This window comes from Cetorhinus maximus, chromosome 1 (genome assembly GCF_964194155.1).
Source record: "Cetorhinus maximus chromosome 1, sCetMax3.hap1.1, whole genome shotgun sequence".
Lineage (NCBI taxonomy): Eukaryota > Metazoa > Chordata > Chondrichthyes > Lamniformes > Cetorhinidae > Cetorhinus > Cetorhinus maximus.
The window spans coordinates 161,298,349-161,316,189 of record NC_135879.1 but is presented as its reverse complement, the minus strand read 5'-3'; the positions used below and the strand labels follow the sequence as shown (position 1 = coordinate 161,316,189).

Here is a 17,841-nt window from a genome sequence, read left to right as displayed (position 1 = left end):
TTGGGATGGATTTAAATCAAGCAACTATACATAAAATTAATTCTAAATGCATCCAAAGGAAAACACAAAAAGTACCTGATGAGTGTGAAGTTATTTTGTTGCATTTGTTCATTTTGGAATTGTTACATGTAACTTGAGACATGAACATTTGTACAACCTATTTTCAATTGCCATTGATTTATTGTGCAAATACTACCCAGATTTACAAATAAAGACTGGCCAGTGTATTAGGAGATTATTAAGCAAGGATGAAAATTCTGGTGCTTGTTTCTATGCATGTTGCTTTACATCTAATGTACATAGTAATGTTCATGAAATTCTAATCAAAACCCTTACCAAAGTGTTTTCAATAAATTACAACTGACTTTAATTTGAAGAATTTTACTCAACAGCTGAAACAAATGTTTCAAAGTTCTTGTAACTATTTGAGTAGTTAATAAAGCCTTTATTTTACAGGTTGTAGAAAATGTCCTAAAAGTGAACCCTATACTAGGGCCTCAGATGTTTCAGCCACTTCTTCCATCGGTCCTTAAAGGAATCGTGGATGGAGAGGTAGGAATTTAGAAGTTTGATTCATGTATGATGCATTCACATAGTCTTAAACAATTTTGTAGAAATATAATGTTAGACAAAGTAAATGCAGAACAAATGTGCACACAGTTTATAAGAGAAATCTTTGAATGTGGTTGTATTAATCTCCAGAATTATTATTGCCGAGCTGCTTAATGAAATTCTTGCAGTAATTATAGAAACACTCGGGGAAATAATTTCTGATGCTGGTCATTACCGTCATGATGTGGAGGCTTCAAAAACTGGGAAAGGGCAATATATCTTTATACTAAAGAATCACTGTTTTAGAGGGCTTTGCATTGCATATCACATGAATACTGCTAATGTGTTTATATCTCTATTAAGAGGCCATAACTTACATCTAGTACTTGCTAGAGTTTACCATTGGGAATTTTTTTTTAAACAGTGTTTTGAGTTTTGTATCAACTGTTTAAGATATGGTTACTGTTAGTTTGTTTGACTCCCTCTTAAAATTCATTTCCAAATTCTGATTTCACGTACTCTGGTAAATTGACTTGTTCTCTGTAGGTAAGAGCCATTGTTTAAAAAAAACAAGTTGTTTTGAGTTCATAACATTTGCATGTTTCTTGCATTGTACTATATTACAGGTTATAATGAAGTTGCTTAACTAGGGTATTTTGTTTGATTAGTTACATAGAAACCGGGAGCAGGAGTAGGCCATTTGGCCCTTCGAGCCTGTTCCGCCATTCAACATGATCATGACTGATCCACTATCTCGGTGCCATATTCCCGCTTTCCCTCCATACCCCTTGATGCCCTAATATCCAAAAAATTATCAGTTTCTTTCTTGAATATACTCAGTGACCCGGCCTCCACAGCCTTCTGTGGTAGAGAATTCCACAGGTTGACCACCCTCTGAGTGAAGAAATCTTTCCTCATCTCAGTCCTAAATGGCCTGCCCCATATCCTGACACTGTGGCCCCTGACCCTAGACTCCCCAACCAGGGGAAGCATCCTCCTTGCATCCAGTCTGTCTAGCCCTGTTAGAATTTTATATGTTTCAATCAGATCCCCTCTCATTCTTCTAAACTCAAGTGAATACAGGCCCAGTCGAATCAATCTCTCCTCGTAGGACAGTCCTGCCATGCCCGGTATCAGCCTAGTGAACCTTCGCTGCACTACCTCTATGGCAAGTATATCCTTTCTTAGGTAGGGAGACTAAAACTGCACGCAATACTCCAGGTGTGGTCTCACCAAGGCCCTGCATAACTGCAGTAAGACATCCCTACTTCTGAACTCAAATCCTCTTGCAGTGAAGGCCAACATACCATTTGCCTTCCTAATTGCTTGCTGCACCTGCCTGTTTACTTTGATTGACTGGTGTACAAGGACACCCAGGTCTCGTTGTACATCCACATTTCCCAATACCATTTAAATAATACTCTGCCTTTCTGTTTTTTACACTGAAGTGTATGACTTCGCATTTATCCACGTCGTACTGCATCTGCCATGTGTTTGCCCACACACACAACTTGTCTAAATTGCCCTTAAGCCTCCTTGCATCCTCCTCACAACTCACAACCCTGCCCAGTTTTGTGTCAGCAAACTTGGAAATATTGCATTTGGTTTTCCTCACCCAAGTCATTTATATCTATTGTGAATAGCAAAGTTAGCTCTTGCTATTGACACTTGACTTGGGAACCCAAATGAGAGATGCTGAAATTTCTTGTGAAATCACTTACAATGTGGTCAGAGTATATTTCACAGAGGTCAGCATTTTAAGTAAAGCCATACAAGATGGCCTGCAGTCAAGCAGGGAACAGGCAAAGCACACCACTTCAAGAAAATTGAGCTGTTTGTTTGGTTTGCACAATTTGAAAGTGCCTGGCTTTTTTTCCTCCAATACAACATGGAAAGGAAGCCTTCAAAACTTATTTTGCAGCACATTTTTGAGAACATAAATGAGACATACTTTACAAAGTAAAAAAATATATAATGCTACTTTTAAAAAAAAAACATATTTTAATTGCATTGTTTCCTTGTACTTCAGAAATATCCAGTGGTAATGTCTACATACCTAGGTATCGCAGGACGGGTACTATTGCAAAATGCAGGATTCTTCTCTTCCCTTCTGAGCCAGATTGCACTAGAACTCAACCAGGAGGTGAGTGCTAACAAGTGCAATACTTGAAACATGTCAGCCCCTTCGATATTGATACCTGCTTACTGAGGCCCAAGAGCATGTCACAAAATTTACTTCTTCCTCAAATGTAGCGCTTAGCTTGATCGAGGTGTTCTTGCCCATCATCAATGAGAGCAAATATCTGTATCGGATTTGAAAATTAATAGTTACCCAGAAGATAACGAAAAGTAGTATAGCAAAGATGGACAACTGAATTCTTAGGTATTATTGCAAGCAATTAAATTGACTGCAACATAAGAACTAGGAGCAGGAGTAGTCAATTCAGCCCCTCGAGCCTGCCCCGCCATTCAATGCAATCATAGCTGATCTCATTTCAGCCTCAACTCCAATTTCCCGCCCTCTCCCCATAACCTTTCAACCCATTACTAATTAAAAACCTGTCTACCTCCCCCTTAAATTTATTCAGCATTCCGGCATCCACTGCACTCTGAGGTAGTGAATTCCACAGATTCACAACCCTTTGAGAAAAGTAATTCCTCCTCATCTCTGATTTTAATCTACACCCCTTAGCCGAAAACCGTGGCGCCTCGTTCTAGAATGCCCCACAAGGGGAAACATCCACTCCACGCCTACTTTGTCTATCCCCTTTAGGATCTTATATATCTGAATTAGATCTCCTCTCATCCTTCTAAACTCTAGCGCGTATAGGCCTAAACTGCTCAACCTCTCCTCATAAGACAAGCCCCGCATCTCTGGAATCAATCTAGTAAACCTCCCCAGAACCATCTCCAATGCAACTACATCCTTCCTCGAGTAAGGGGACCAAAACTGTGCACAGTACTCCAGGTGCGGTCTCACCAATGCCTTGTACAGTTGCAACAACACTTCCCTATTTTTATACTCTCTTCCTTTGGCAATAAATGCCAAAATTCCATTTGCCTTCCTTATTACCTGCTGTACCTGCATACTAGCTTTCAGCAATTCATGCACGAGATCCCTCTGCACTGAAGCATTCTGAAGTTTCTCTCCATTTAAATAACAAGTTGCCTTTTTATTCTTCCGACCACAATGGATAACCTCACACTTATCCACATTAAACTCCATCTGCCAAATTTTGGCCCATTCACCTAACCTGTCCATATCCATTTGTAAATTTCCTATTTCTTCATTGCAACTTACTTTCCCACCTATTTTGGTGTCATCTGCAAATTTAGCGATAGTACCTTCTATCCTGAATCCGAGTCATTAATATAGATTGTAAATAGTTGGGGCCCAACTGTGGTACCCCACTAGTTACAGCTTGCCATCTAGAAAAAAATAACAAAGTACAGGCTAAACCAATCAAATGCATGAAGAGGAGCAGATTTTTTTCTCTCTGAATGTGTGACACTGGCAAGTCTGCGTTTATTTCCCGCCTTCAATGCCCTAAAAAGGTGTTGAGGTAGCCCTTGAACTGCTGTAACCTCTGCTCTGTGACTCTTCCATGATGATATTTGTATTTTTTTCCATTTCTGACATCACACCTGCCAAAGTAAACTCATTTAAGATGCAATTACACTGACATTTTCATGGTTTTTCAAAAGCACATTGGGGCCTGATCTGACTTCTGCAAGCACTAAAATGGGGAGGTGTAAAACCTTCTGCAGGAGGCTGTCTCACCATTGGTTTAGCCTACACGCTATGCAGTATGACTCTAGACTGGTATGAAGCCACATTTTAAGTACATGAGTTCTTAACAATTTTACTTCCAGTAGGTTGGTAGTTCTGTCCTTGTTCTCTTAACCTTAATTGTTAGCTGTCTGGATTTGGAGTTCTGCACATGTATTTAAACCGCCATGCACAGAGTTTCTTTGTCACTGATCTTGATGTTGGATGCAACAATATTTGGTAGGCAGCATAAAACTTGGTATCCTGACATACCCCGCTATCTGCACATTCTAAAATGTTTTAAATTCATTCATGGAATGTGGACATTGCTGGCTAAGCCAGCATTTATTGCCCGTCCCTAATTGCCCTTGTTCAAAGGGCATTTAAGAGCTAACCACATTGCTGTGGGTCTGGAGTCAAATGTAGCCCAGACCAGATAAGGATGCCACACAGACCAGATCAGATAAGGAAGCCAGATCTTCTTCCCTAAAGGATATTAGTGAACCAGGTGAGTTTTTACAACAACCAACAATGGTTTCATGATCGTCATTAGACTTTTAATTCCAGATTTTTATTGAATTCAAATTCCACCAATTGCCTTGGTGGGATTTGAACGCAGGTCCCTAGAGCATTACTCTGGGCCTTGAGTCCAGCGACATACAATGCAGACTGATAGCTGCTGCAATTATGAATATTTATAGCTTCAATCGAACTCCAAATCCAAGTAATGTACTAGAGATAGAAGGAATATGCAATCATTTTAGGACACCTTTGATGATTTTATTCTTTTTGAGGTCTTTCTTTTCTTCACAGCAGAATTCATTATTAAGGCCATATTTTGGGAATGTTTGGCTTGTGGATTACCAAATTCTTAACATTGCTATTTTTAAAAGATATCAGTGAAAGAGTTGCATTTAATGTAACTTCAAAATAAAAGGGAATTAAGTGATCCAGGTGCACCATGTGATATAATTCAAGGTGAGAAGAGAATAAACCAAGACAAGGGGTTTTAAGGCAGAATTAGAATTGGAAGCATGAAGTGCAGCTAGTGTTTTTTGATATGTTTTCCCTTTGCTCCTCCAATACCACATTTAAGTTATAATCCATAGAAAGGTATATTATAACCAGATAGCATTGTAGTGTGACTTTAATTGCAACTTTTTCCTCATTGTCTTTCTGAAGCGTCACAAAGATAATTTTACTGTTTGCCTATCTACTGATAGAATTATTTTGACTAAAAAATACCACTTCCTTTTGCTTGTCTGTGCTAACTTCAGTTATAAGAGAGACACATTTAATCCTCTGCTTTTCTTAAGCAACATTCCGTTTGATTTAAACCTTGCTTTGCTTTGAGTCTAACAATGTTAATCCCTAAAAATGGTTCTTTAAAATCTTAAACCTGCAAAATGCTTGTGAATTATTGATGTATGTTTTCCTTATTTACCAATATTCTCCCTCTTCCAAAGCTGTTGGTTCCCTCCTGAGGTCCTTTTACTAGGATCAGGTATCTTCTGGTACTTCATCTGAATGGTCATTATTTCATAAGCATGTTGATGGATGTCAGCAATCTATTTGAGTATGGAGGGCATGGCACCCACATACAAACGTTCAGCAGGCAACACTGGATAATGATCGGGAGTATGGCTGTGTTTCCCTTTCCTAATCCAGGAGACTGAGGGAAACTTTATACTTTTACTAATATCCTAGTTGATAGCTAACTCAGCAGGCAGCATAAATTGAACCTGTAACCTTCCTCATCTATCTAGCCCAATCACAACTTGGTAAATTTACGAACTGTTTATAGCATTTCTAATGGTGCTATGATTTTATATCATTACTAAATACGTTAGTATACTTGTAAGAGGACTCATGCTAATCATGTGACTCTGTGGACCAGTCAGAATCAGGATTGATCCCTCTTAAATCATATGACATTCCAAAAGCACACCAAGCACCCTACTTTGAAGAACATCACACATGAGCATTAAGTCTCTCTCTCTAAAAATGCTGCTTGACCAGCTGAATATTTCCAGCACTTTCTGCTCTTATTGCAGATTCCCTGCAGTATTTTACTTTAGCATCATTCACTGCCACTTCTCCTCTAGGACCTACCACCTTGTTCTTCCCTCCAGTAGGATTCCTGTTGTCTCTTTTACTGTGTTTGTCTTCATTGCTTTCTGTTTCCTTACACGTGTTTGACCAAGTAACTATCAAAACTCACTTTCACAGTCGCATCTCTTTCCTTCAGCAACTGTCTCCGGCTCTGACTTATTCCACATAGATTCCTACTGAAATTCCACCTTTCATATTTTGGATCTGCCCATGATTACAGATATTTTTTCTTTATTCTTTCATGGGATGTGGGTATTGCTGGCATAGTTTGTTGTCTATCCCTAATTGCCCTTGACTTGCTAGGCCATGGCAAAGGGCAGTTAGTTGTTGTGGGTCTGGAGTCACATGTAGGCCAGACCGTGTAAGGATGGCAGATTTCCACAGTGCTTTTAGGAAGGCAGTTCCAGGGTTTTGACCCAGGAACGGTGATAAATTTCTAAGTCAGGATGGTGACTTAGAGGGAAACTTGCAGCTGATGGTGTTCCCATGCACCTACTGCCCTGTTCTTCTAAATTGTAGAAGTTGTGGCTGTGGAAAGTATTGTCAAAGGCGTCTTGGTGAGTTGCTGTAGTGCATCTTGTACATAGTACACACTGCTGCCACTATGCACCAGTGTGGAGGGGGTGACTGTTTAAGGTGGTGGATGGGGTGCCAATCAAGCAGGCTGCTTTGTCCTGGGTAGTGTCAAGCTTCTTGAATGTTATTGGAGCTGCCCTTATCCATGCAAGTGGAAAGTATTCCATCACACTCCTGATTTGTGCCTTGTCAATGATGGACAGGCTTTGGGGCGTCAAGAGGTGTGATGCTTGCCCCAGAATTCTCCAGCCTCTGACCTGCTTTTGTAACCACAGCATTTATATGGCTAGGCCAGTTGAGTTGCTAGTGAATGTATGATGATGTTTCTAAGATCTCATCTCATCTTTTCTGGAGATCTTTCCTCCACAGGTGCCAGCCTCATAGTTTCCCAAACCCACACAGTCCAATTCTATTCCTTCCCATGATCCCAGGAAGGAAATCTGCCACCCTTAGCCAGTCTCTGAACTGGCCTCGCAGGCCAATCAGTTGTATCAAACAATTACAAAAAAGCCAAAAAGGATTAAAATCGGACAGACCCACCTGGTATCGACCTAGGTACTGGAAACGACAAAGACGCACACTACCCAGTTGATCCTGAAAGCCTTCCTTAGTAACATCTGGGAGATTATGCCAAAATTGGGAGACTAATCAAGCTACAGCCTTGACATAATCATACTCACCTTACAGTCACACCTTACAACCAGTGTTCCAGCCTGTTGAATCACCATCCCTGGGTGTGTCCTATTCCACTGGCAGAACAGATCCACCAAAGGTGGCAGCACTGTTGTATATAGTCAGGAGGGACCTGCCCTGGGATGCTCAATATTGACTCCAGACCCCATTAAGCCTCATGGCATCAGGTCAAACATGGGCAAGGAAACCTCCTCCTGATTACCACCTACCTTGCTCAGCTGATGTATCAGTACTCCTCCATGTTGTACACTAGTTGGAAGAAGCACTGAGGGTGGCAAGTACTCTGGGTGGGAAACATCAGTGTTCATCAGCTTTCAGCAGCACAAATCTACCTGTCTCTGATGCATCTGTCCGTGACAATATATATTGGTAGGAGTGACGGCTGCACAGCAGTGACAAAACAATATTGTGTTGTGTGCTGTGTTAAATTAGATTCAGAACAGACCTGGCAGCTCAAAGCAGGGCATCTATGAGGCGCTATGAGCAGCAGTAGAATTGTAAACAACCACGATCTGTAACCTCATGGCCCAACATATCCCTCACTCTACAATTATCTTCAGACCAATGGATTAACCATGGTTCAATGAGGACTGCAGGAGGGCATGTCAGGAGCAGCACCAAGCGTATCTAGAAAATTAAATACCAAGCTGGTGAAGCTACAACACAGGAGTACTTGCATGCCAAACAGAAGAAGCTGCATGCAATGTGCTAAGTGATCCCATAACCAATGGATCAGATCAAAGCTCTGAAGTCCTGCCATATCCAATTGTGGATGGTAGTGGTAGACAATTAAACAACTAATGTAGCAAACAATATATAATCAAGGAGTCCTAGCAAAATTTAAGCCAGTGGGAATTGGAGGGAGAATTCATTTTTGACAAACTTTGATTGAGTTCTTTGAAGTTATGGAGAGGGTTAATTAGGACAGTGAAGTTGATGTTATGTATGTGGACTTTCAAAATGTCTTTTACAAAGTACCATATAATAGACATTAGCAAAATTTTAAAGCCCATGGGATTAATGGGACAGTGGCAGCATGGATATAAAATTGACTAAGCAACAGAAAGCATTTGTAGTGGTGACTGTTTTTTCAAATGTAGTAAACAATGAGGAAGATGGTAACATACTTCAAGAGGACATATACTGGTGAATTAGGCAAACACAGGCCCCCAATCTTATGTAGCCAATGACTTAGCCCCCAAGGAAGCACAAATTGCTGTATCTTTGCATCTCCTCCTTATTCTTGCTCACACACTCCTCCCTTTCTAATTGAACTGGCATCACCTTGAGTTGATCTTAAAATTTCTGCTGCTATTAGTTTATGTACCTGCTTTTTTAATTGATATATTCTTGAGAGTATTTAGTAGCTCTTTCCCACCCATAAAGTTGCTTTAATGTTGAGTAGCTTCACTGAACTTTGGACCATTCTACCTCAAACTTTCTACTTTGACAGCTTCATCTGGTTCCATAATGAAATTTATTTATTTATTTATTCGTTCTTGGGATGTGGATGTCGCTGGCTGGGCCAGCATTTGTTGCCCATCCCTAATTGCCATTGTTCAGAGGGCATTTAAGAGTCAACCACATTGCTGTGGGTCTGGAATCACATGTAGGCCAGACCAGGTAAGGACAGCAGATTTCCTTCCCTAAAGGCCATTAGTGAACCAGATGGGTTATTATGACAATCGACAATGGTTTCATGGTCGCCATCAGACTTTTAATTCCAGATTTTTTTATTGAATTCAAATTCCACTATCTGCCGTGATGGGTCATAGTCATAGAGGGCTACAGCACAGAAAAAAGCCCTTCAGTCCATTGAGTCTGCACCGGTGAAGCAAGTACCTAACTATTCTAATCCCATTTTCCAGCACTAGGCCCACAGCCTCATATGCCATGGCATCGCAAGTGCACAACCAAATACTTATTAAATGTTATGAGGGTTTCTGCCTCTACCAAGCCTTTCAGGCAGTGAGTTCCAGATTCCCACCACCCTGTGGGTGAAAAAATTCTTGCTCACATCCCCTCTAAACCTCCTGCCCCTTACCTTAAATCTGTGCCCCCTCTTTATTCATCCCTCCACCAAGGGGAAAAGTTCCTTCCTGTCTACTCTATCTATGCCCCTCATAATTTTATACACCTCAATCATGCCCTCCCTCAATCTCCTCTGCTCCAGGGAAAATAACCCCAGTTTATCCAATCTCTCCTCATAACTAAAACTCTCCAGCCCAGGCAACATCCTGGTAAATCTCCTCTGCACTCTCTCTAGTGCAATCACATCCTTCCAACAATCCGGATTCCAGAACTGCACACAATACTCTAGCTGTGGCCTAACCAGCGTTTTATACAGTTCCAGCATAACCTCCCTGCTCTTATATTCTATGCCTCGGCTAATAAAGGCAAGTATCCCATATGCCTTCTTAACCACCTTATCTACCTGTCCCGCTACCTTAAGGGACCAGTGGACACGCACACCAAGGTTCCTCTGATCCTCGGTACTTCCCAGGGTCCTACCATTCATCGTGTATTCCCGTGCCTTGTTTGCCCTGCCCAAGTGCACCACCTCACACTTATCCAGATTAAATTCCATTTGCCACTGATCAGCCCATCTGACCAGCCCATCTATATCCTCCTGTAATCTAAGGCTATCCTCCTCACTATTTACCACCCTGCCAATTTTCGTGTCATCCGTGAACTTACTGATCAACCTGCCTACATTCAAGTCTAACTCGGTTTATATATGCCACAAACAGCAAGGGACCCAACACCGATCCCTGTGGAACCCCATTGGATACAGGCATCCAGTCACAAAAACACCCCTCGACCATCACTCTCTGCTTCCTGCCACTCAGTCAATTCCGGATCCAATTTGTCAAATTGCCTTGGACCTTCGTTATCAGCCTCCTATGTGGGGCCTTATCAAAAGCCTTACTGAAGTCCAAGTAGACGATGTCAAATGCATTGCCCTCATCTACACACCTGGTCACCTTTTTGAAAAGTTCAATCAAATTGGTCAGACATGACCTCCCCTTAACAAAACCATGCTGACTGTCCTTGATTAATCCCTGCCTCGCCAAGTGTAAATTAATTCTGTCCCTTAGAATTGCTTCCAATAGTTTCCCCACCGCTGAGGTTAGACTGACTGGCCTGTAGTTCCCTGGTTTATCCCTTTGTCCCTCCTTGAGTAACGGTACCACATTGGCTGTCCTCCAGCCCTCTGGCACCTCTCCTATGGCCGGAGAGGTATTGAAAATTATTGCCAGCTCCCCTGCTATCTCCTCCCTTGCCTCACTTAACAGCTTTATATTTCATCCGGGCCTGGAGATTTTTCTACTTTTAAGCCTGCCAGACCATTTAGAACCTCCTCCTTTTCTGTGCTAATTTCTTTAGTTATATCACAGCCCTTCTGCCTGATTTCCATACCGATGAACCCAGGCCCCCAGAATATTGCCCTGCGTCTCTAGATTACTAATCTAGTGACAATACCACTATAGCACTGTCATCGTCTCCTTCAAACTTCATTATATTACTCCATTTATTTTCTTCTCAGTTCTCACATTGGTGAATAAAACTCTGCAATTGAAAGATATGGGCCCGATTTTGTGGTTAACAATACTAACATGGCTATCAGCACTCACGGTATTAAAAAGTAAATCGGACAGCAAATTCCAGTGACTACTCCTGTGTGCAGTTCAGTGTGGAAACTAGGAAGTTGCTGTCTGTAATAAAAGCAAAAAACTGCGGATGCTGGAAATCCAAAACAAAAACAAAAATACCTGGAAAAGCTCAGCAGGTCTGACAGCATCTGTGGAGAGGAATACAGTTAAAGTTTCGAGTCCGTACGACTCTTCAACAGAACTAAGGAAAAATAGAAGAGGGGTGAAATATAAGCTGGTTTAAGGGGGGAGGGGTGGGACAGGTAGAGCTGGATATAGGGCCAGTGATAGATGGAGATTGCCAAAAGATGTCATGGACCACCGTCAACATCTCTTTGTCCTTTTGTCTATGTCTTCTTTTGGCAACCTGCACCTATCACTGGCCCTCTATCCAGCTCTACCTGCCCCAACCCCCCTTAAACCAGCTTATATTTCACCTCTCTTCTATTTTTCCTTAGTTCTGTTGAAGAGTCATACGGACTCGAAACGTGAACTGCATTCCTCTCCGCAGATGCTGTCAGACCTGCTGAGTTTTTCCAGGTATTTTTATTTTTGTTTTGTTTAAGTTGCTGTCTGTGTTGCCCTGCTCCTCCACAAGCTTCACTCCACTGACGTATTTCTTATTGATTTTTCATCGAAACTCAGAATACGTGAAGTTGTTGTACTTACACGCAAAAAAAGGCTGAGATTTGTCCATTTTCATGTAAGTTTATCACAAATCTGGAATGTTTGCATCTGTTAAACGGATTCACTTTAACAAGTTGTGCTCTAGGCTCAACTGATTAGTGCAAGGGAAAAATGTCTATTAAAATCAGCTTTTATGCATCAGTATGCATGGTTGTTCTATCATCGTCATCGTAGAGTGAGGAGAAGTCTCATTTAAGAATCAGCCTAGCTACAGCATTAAGGAAATGGTAGAGTTAACATTCTGGAAGGACAAGATTAAATGGATTGAAGGACCTCTGCACCCAAACTTATGCTGCAATCTGTTGGATAAACTAGATGAAATTTGTGCATTGTTGAAATTCAAACTTCAAGGATCAGGTGCTGACTAATCTAGGCAATATTTGTGAGACTGCAGAGTTGCAACACCATGGATATCTTTTATACAGAAGCAGGGCACCAGGCCTGGTAATATCTGCGCCACTCTATGTGACTACGAATAACTGCTTCATGCTAAATTTTGAGAAAAGGTCCATGGAGTTCATTTCAGGCAGCACCCTATTTCTGGATGAAATATAAAAAGATCATGGCCACTCACCAACAAAACCTATGGTCCGTTGAAAAAAGTACATACTTAGAAACATGAAGGCACTACATTAGGAAACCAATTTGCTTTCAGGCCAGGATAAGAATTGCCTTATGAATGATGTCTTCCCATCAGGCTGTAAGCAGGGCACAGAAGAAGCCTACAATCACCCCCACCTTTTTAACTGAGGCATTGCCAGATGAAATTGACTGCTGAGTTTGCCAATCGAAAAATTGTAATTACACTTCAAAAGTAACTAATTGGTGCTAGAGCACTTCAGAGCTTTCTAAGGATATTAAAGTTGCATTATTACAAACTAGACTCTAGTGGAGACTGCACCTATCAGTTTGACAGCGATGCACTTAATCTTGTCAATTGCTGTATGAAAGAGAGGGTGATGAAGAACTATGACCTATATCTTGTTGATTTCCATAAATTTGGGAGAGAGTGTATATCAGGACAGCTCTGGAGATGCAAAAACAAAAATTCTTTTGTTTATAAACCATAGAAAGAGTTTTTATTATCATCTGAATACTGTTATTCTTTTTCAAGTAACTCACCTCCTGACCCCCCAAAGCCTGCCCACTATCTACAAGGCACAAATCAGGAATGTGATGGAATACGCTCCACTTGCTTAGATGAGTGCAGCTCCAACAACACACAAAGCTTGACACCATCCAGGACAAAGCAGTCTGCTTGATTGGCACCCCATTCACCACCTTCCACATTCACTCTCTCCAACACTGACACACAGTGGCAGGAGTATATACCTACACCACATGGACTGCAGCGGTTCAAGAAGGCAGCTCACCACCACCTCAAGGGCAATTAGGGACAGGCAATAAATGCTGGCCTAGCCAATGAAGCCTACACCCCATCAATGAATTTTTAAAAATGTACAAGATGCATTGCAGCAACACACCAAAGCTTCTTCGACAGCACCTTCCAAACCCATGACCTCTACCACGTAGAAGGACAAGGTCAGCAGACACTTGTGAACACCACCACCTGCATGTTCCCCTCCAACTTGCACACCATCCTGACTTGGAACTATATAACCTTGTGTTTAATGTTGTTTAATTTTTTCCAGGAACTCCCTCCCTTACAGGGCTGTGGGTATACCTACACCACGTGAACTGCAGAGGCTCAAGAAGGTGTTCACCATCACTATCTCAAGGGCAATTAGAGAAGGCAACAAATGCTGATCTTGCCAGCGACACCCACACCTGTGAATGAATTAAAAATGCATTGAGGGTCATCAGCTACATCCAAAGCTGCCTCCCTGCACGCCTCTTTTTCTTTTCTCGCTGTATCTTCAAACTGCTTGATTTATGTTTTTTGTTTCAGTATTCATGATACTTATTTGACTTCAGGTGCTGGATCAGTTAAAATTTTCTTCAACTTAACATCAGTAAAGGTTAAGTCACTCTCACCAACTCCTGTCACCATCTATGTGCTCCTTGCCTCAGATGCATCATCATCCTTGGTTGCTGCTGAGGCTATATCCATAGGTATGAAACTTTAGTGCCTGTTTGATCATGAGCTGAGCTTCCTAATCCTTATCTAGTCCTTTACCAATGCCACAGCATTTTACTTGCAGAACATTGTCTTCCTGCATTTGGTCCTATTGTCAAAATAGGTCCCAATCTCAGAAATTAACTTCTGCTCATTCTATGTTCTCGACTTCTTTCAGACATCACATCCCTACACTGGAGTTCTGTCATCAGTTCTTTTTCCTATGCCACTTCCTTTCTTCTATAGCATCTTAAAAACCTTTTTGTTCCATTGTGACATCAGCTATCCCAACCCCAATCGTTGCTCAGTACCTATTTTACTTTTGTCCTTTTTGACACTGACATGTTTTCTTTGTGAGGAAAGCTGCAAGAACATAGCTGCATTTGTAATACTAGGAATCTCAAAGCAGCTTTATTTCAACAATAAACTTGGGACAATGAAGGAAGATTACAGAACAACCGTCTACCCAGGCATAAAAGCAAATTTTATGGATATTCTTTCCATGCATTAATCAATGGAGTGTATTGCATACCTTATTAATTTAAATTTGTTTAATTTATGGAAACAGGCTGCACTCCAGATTTGAGAGATTGAGCAATTGCCTATTACCCCTGGTGCCAGGGTCAAGAATGCCACAGTGTGACTGCAGGGTATTCTTCTGGGGGAGGGTGAACAGCCAGAGGTTGTGGTCCACATGGTACCAACAACATAGGAAGGGGGATGAGGTCCTGAAAGCAGATTTTAGGGAGCTAAGAAGGAGATTAAAAAGCAGGACCTCAAAAGCAGTAATCTTATGATTACTCCCAATGTCAGTTGTTAGTAAGCATAGGAATAGGAGGATTGAGTCGATTGAACACGTGGCTGGAGAACTCTGTGAGGGAGGGTATCATATTTCTGAGGCACTGGGACTGGTTCTGGGGCAGGTTGTACCTAGAAAAGATGGACGGGTTGCATCTTAGCAGGAGCAGGACTAATATCCTCGCAGGGAGCTTTGCTCCTGCTGTTGGGGAGGTTTAAAGTGGATTGGCAGGAGGATGGGAACCTGAGAGGGAGCTCAGATTTCAGATTGGAGGGAAGCAAAACTGGTAAGAGGAAGCAGAAAAGTAGAAAGCGAAATTAGAATACAGACAAAGTAGAAGCCAACATCAAATAGGATCAGAATGTAGAATAATGTTAAAAAGGCAGAATTAAAGGTACTCTATCTGAATGCATGCAGCATTTGTGACAAGGTTGATGATTTGAAGGCACAAATTGAGGTAAATGGGTATGATTTAGTTGCCATTATATAGACGTGGCCAAGACTGGGAACTGAATATCCAAGGATATTCGTCATTTAGGAAGGATAGGCAAAAAGGCAAAGGTGTGTGGGTAGCACTCTTAATAAGGGACAAGATCAGTCCCTTAGTAAGAGAGGACCTTAGATTGAAGGATCAAGATGTAGAATCAGTTTGGGTGGAGCTAAGAAACAACAAGGGGCAGCAAACATTAGTGGGAGTTGTTTATAGGCCACTAAACAGTAGTGGTAATGTTGGGCACAGTATAATTCAGGAAATTAGCAATGCATGTAACATGGGTAATGCAGTAATAATGGGCAACTTCAATTTGCACATAGACCTAATGCTGTGTAGGATAACTTCCTGGAGTGTGTATGAGATGGGTTTCTGGAGCAGTACATTGAAGAACCAACTAGGCATCGGGCTATTTTAGATTTAGTATTGTGTAATATGAGAGGGCTAATTAATAACCTTGTGAAGGAGCCTTTGGGTCAGAGTGACCATGATATTATAGAATTTCACATTAATATTGAATGTGATAAAGTTCATTCTGAAACTAGGGTCTTAAACTGAACAAGTGAAACTATGAAGGTATGAAGGACAAGTTGGCTATGGTGGATTTGGAAAATTCACTAAAAGAATTGATGGTAGACAGGCAATTATTATTCTGCGCCCAATCTCCCACTGCCCATGTTTCAAATCCCACAAGACCCCCCAATTTATGTAATGACCGGGATGGAAGGAGAGCATGACTTATCAAGCGCCACTACTCCACAGGCTATACCATTGATTTAAGTGTTTCATTTCCACACCGAAATGGCCAATTGTTGACCTATACTTCTAGTACCCAGAAGAAAAGAGACTCTGACCAGGCTTCTTTCAAAAAACTCAGAATAATTAATTTATTTTCAAACAAAGCTCCGTTTAAACAAGCTTCTAGAACTGGTTAATACACAATTGTAATCCAGAAATGTAACTAATTTAGCCTTTTAAATTTTCCCAGTGCGCACACAGACACACATACACAGACAAACAAAAGAGACACAGGTAGTTTCTGTAGAGTCGGGTGGATGGAAACAAAACTTTCTTAGGAAAAAAAGTCAAGCTTATGGAGGCTTGATGCTATCGATCTGAAGTTCCCTCAGGTGCAGACCCCGTCTGGGCCCAGTAGATGTCGGGAAGTTCACCAACAATGCTTCAGCATGGAGGAGAGTATAGCTGGACCAATTCTTCCTGTCTTAGCTAGCAAGGCCAAAATTATGCAGACAAACTACACTCCGATGAAGATTATCTGGCTATAGGTCGAGAACCACACACGGTTTCGCAGAGCAGAGAAGTAAAGAGAGCTAGTCAGGGTAGCATTCTGTTCTTAGCCTTTCCCCGATAAGACTGAAAGCAAAACCACACGTTCAAACTTAAAATAAAAACAGAAAATGCTGGAAAAACTCAACAGGTCTGGCAGCATCTTTGGAAAGAAAAACAGAGTTAACGTTTCGAGTCCAAACTCAAGGTTTGCCTCTGCCATGTGATTGCCTTTTTGTCCTCCAGGTTTTCATTAATTAAAGAATTTGCAGTTCAAAACAAAAAACAACCTCCTTTCAAATGCCATATGGTTCAGGTGATTGCTTGGAAGAGGCCTGCTTGTTGACAGTTCCAAGGTGAACATACGACCCTTTCAAAAAAAAAACTCTCGGGCAGCCCCCAATGTCCAAATAAATCAATGTTGTGCCATATTTTAAACAGTAAAGTCCAGTTTAAAGAGATTTGATTCTTAAAAATGAGACGACCAAAACTGCACACACTATTCAAGGTGCGGTCTCACCAATGCCCTGTATAACTGAAACATAACATCTTATTTTTATATTCAATTCCCCTCGTAATAAAGGACAGTATTCTATTAGCTTTCTTGATTACATGCTGTACCTGCATACTAACTTTTTGTGACTCATGCACAAGAACACCTAGATCCCTCTGAACCTCAGAATTCTGCAGCTATTCTCCATTTAAGTAATACGATACTCTGCTTTTTCATTCTTTGTGCCAAAATGAACAACTTCACATTTTCCCACTATGCTGCATCTGCCAGATTTTAGCCCACTCACTTAACTTACCTATATCGGTCTGTAATCTCCTTATGTCTTCTTTACAACATACTTTCCTATCTATCTTTGCATTATTTGCAAATTTAGCTACCATGCCTTCACCCCCTCACCTGAGTTGTGGATGTAAATTGTAAAAAGTTGAGGCCCCTGCAGGACCCCCTAGTCAATCCTGTCAATCAGACAAAGATCCATTTATGCATACTCTGTTTTCTGCGAGCTAGCCAAACCTCTATCCAGGCTAATATGTTACCCCTACACCATGAGCTTTTATTTTCCGCAGTAGCCTTTGATATTGGCACCTTATCAAATGCCGCCTGGAAATCCAAGTATAGTACATCTACAGGCT

At 41.3% G+C, this 17,841-nt stretch overlaps 1 protein-coding gene across 4 annotated transcripts in view; it reads left to right on the top strand.

Annotated features, from left to right (window-relative positions):
* The window catches only part of ipo11 (importin 11), a 712,707-nt gene that overhangs the window by 457,610 nt on the left and 237,256 nt on the right, over nt 1-17,841 (top strand). For all 4 annotated transcript variants that reach the window (XM_078549030.1, XM_078549021.1, XM_078549038.1 and 1 more), the window contains 2 exons: nt 457-552; nt 2,582-2,695. In XM_078549030.1, the coding sequence (XP_078405156.1) occupies nt 457-552; nt 2,582-2,695 (210 nt within the window). The remainder of the gene's footprint in view (nt 1-456; nt 553-2,581; nt 2,696-17,841) is intronic.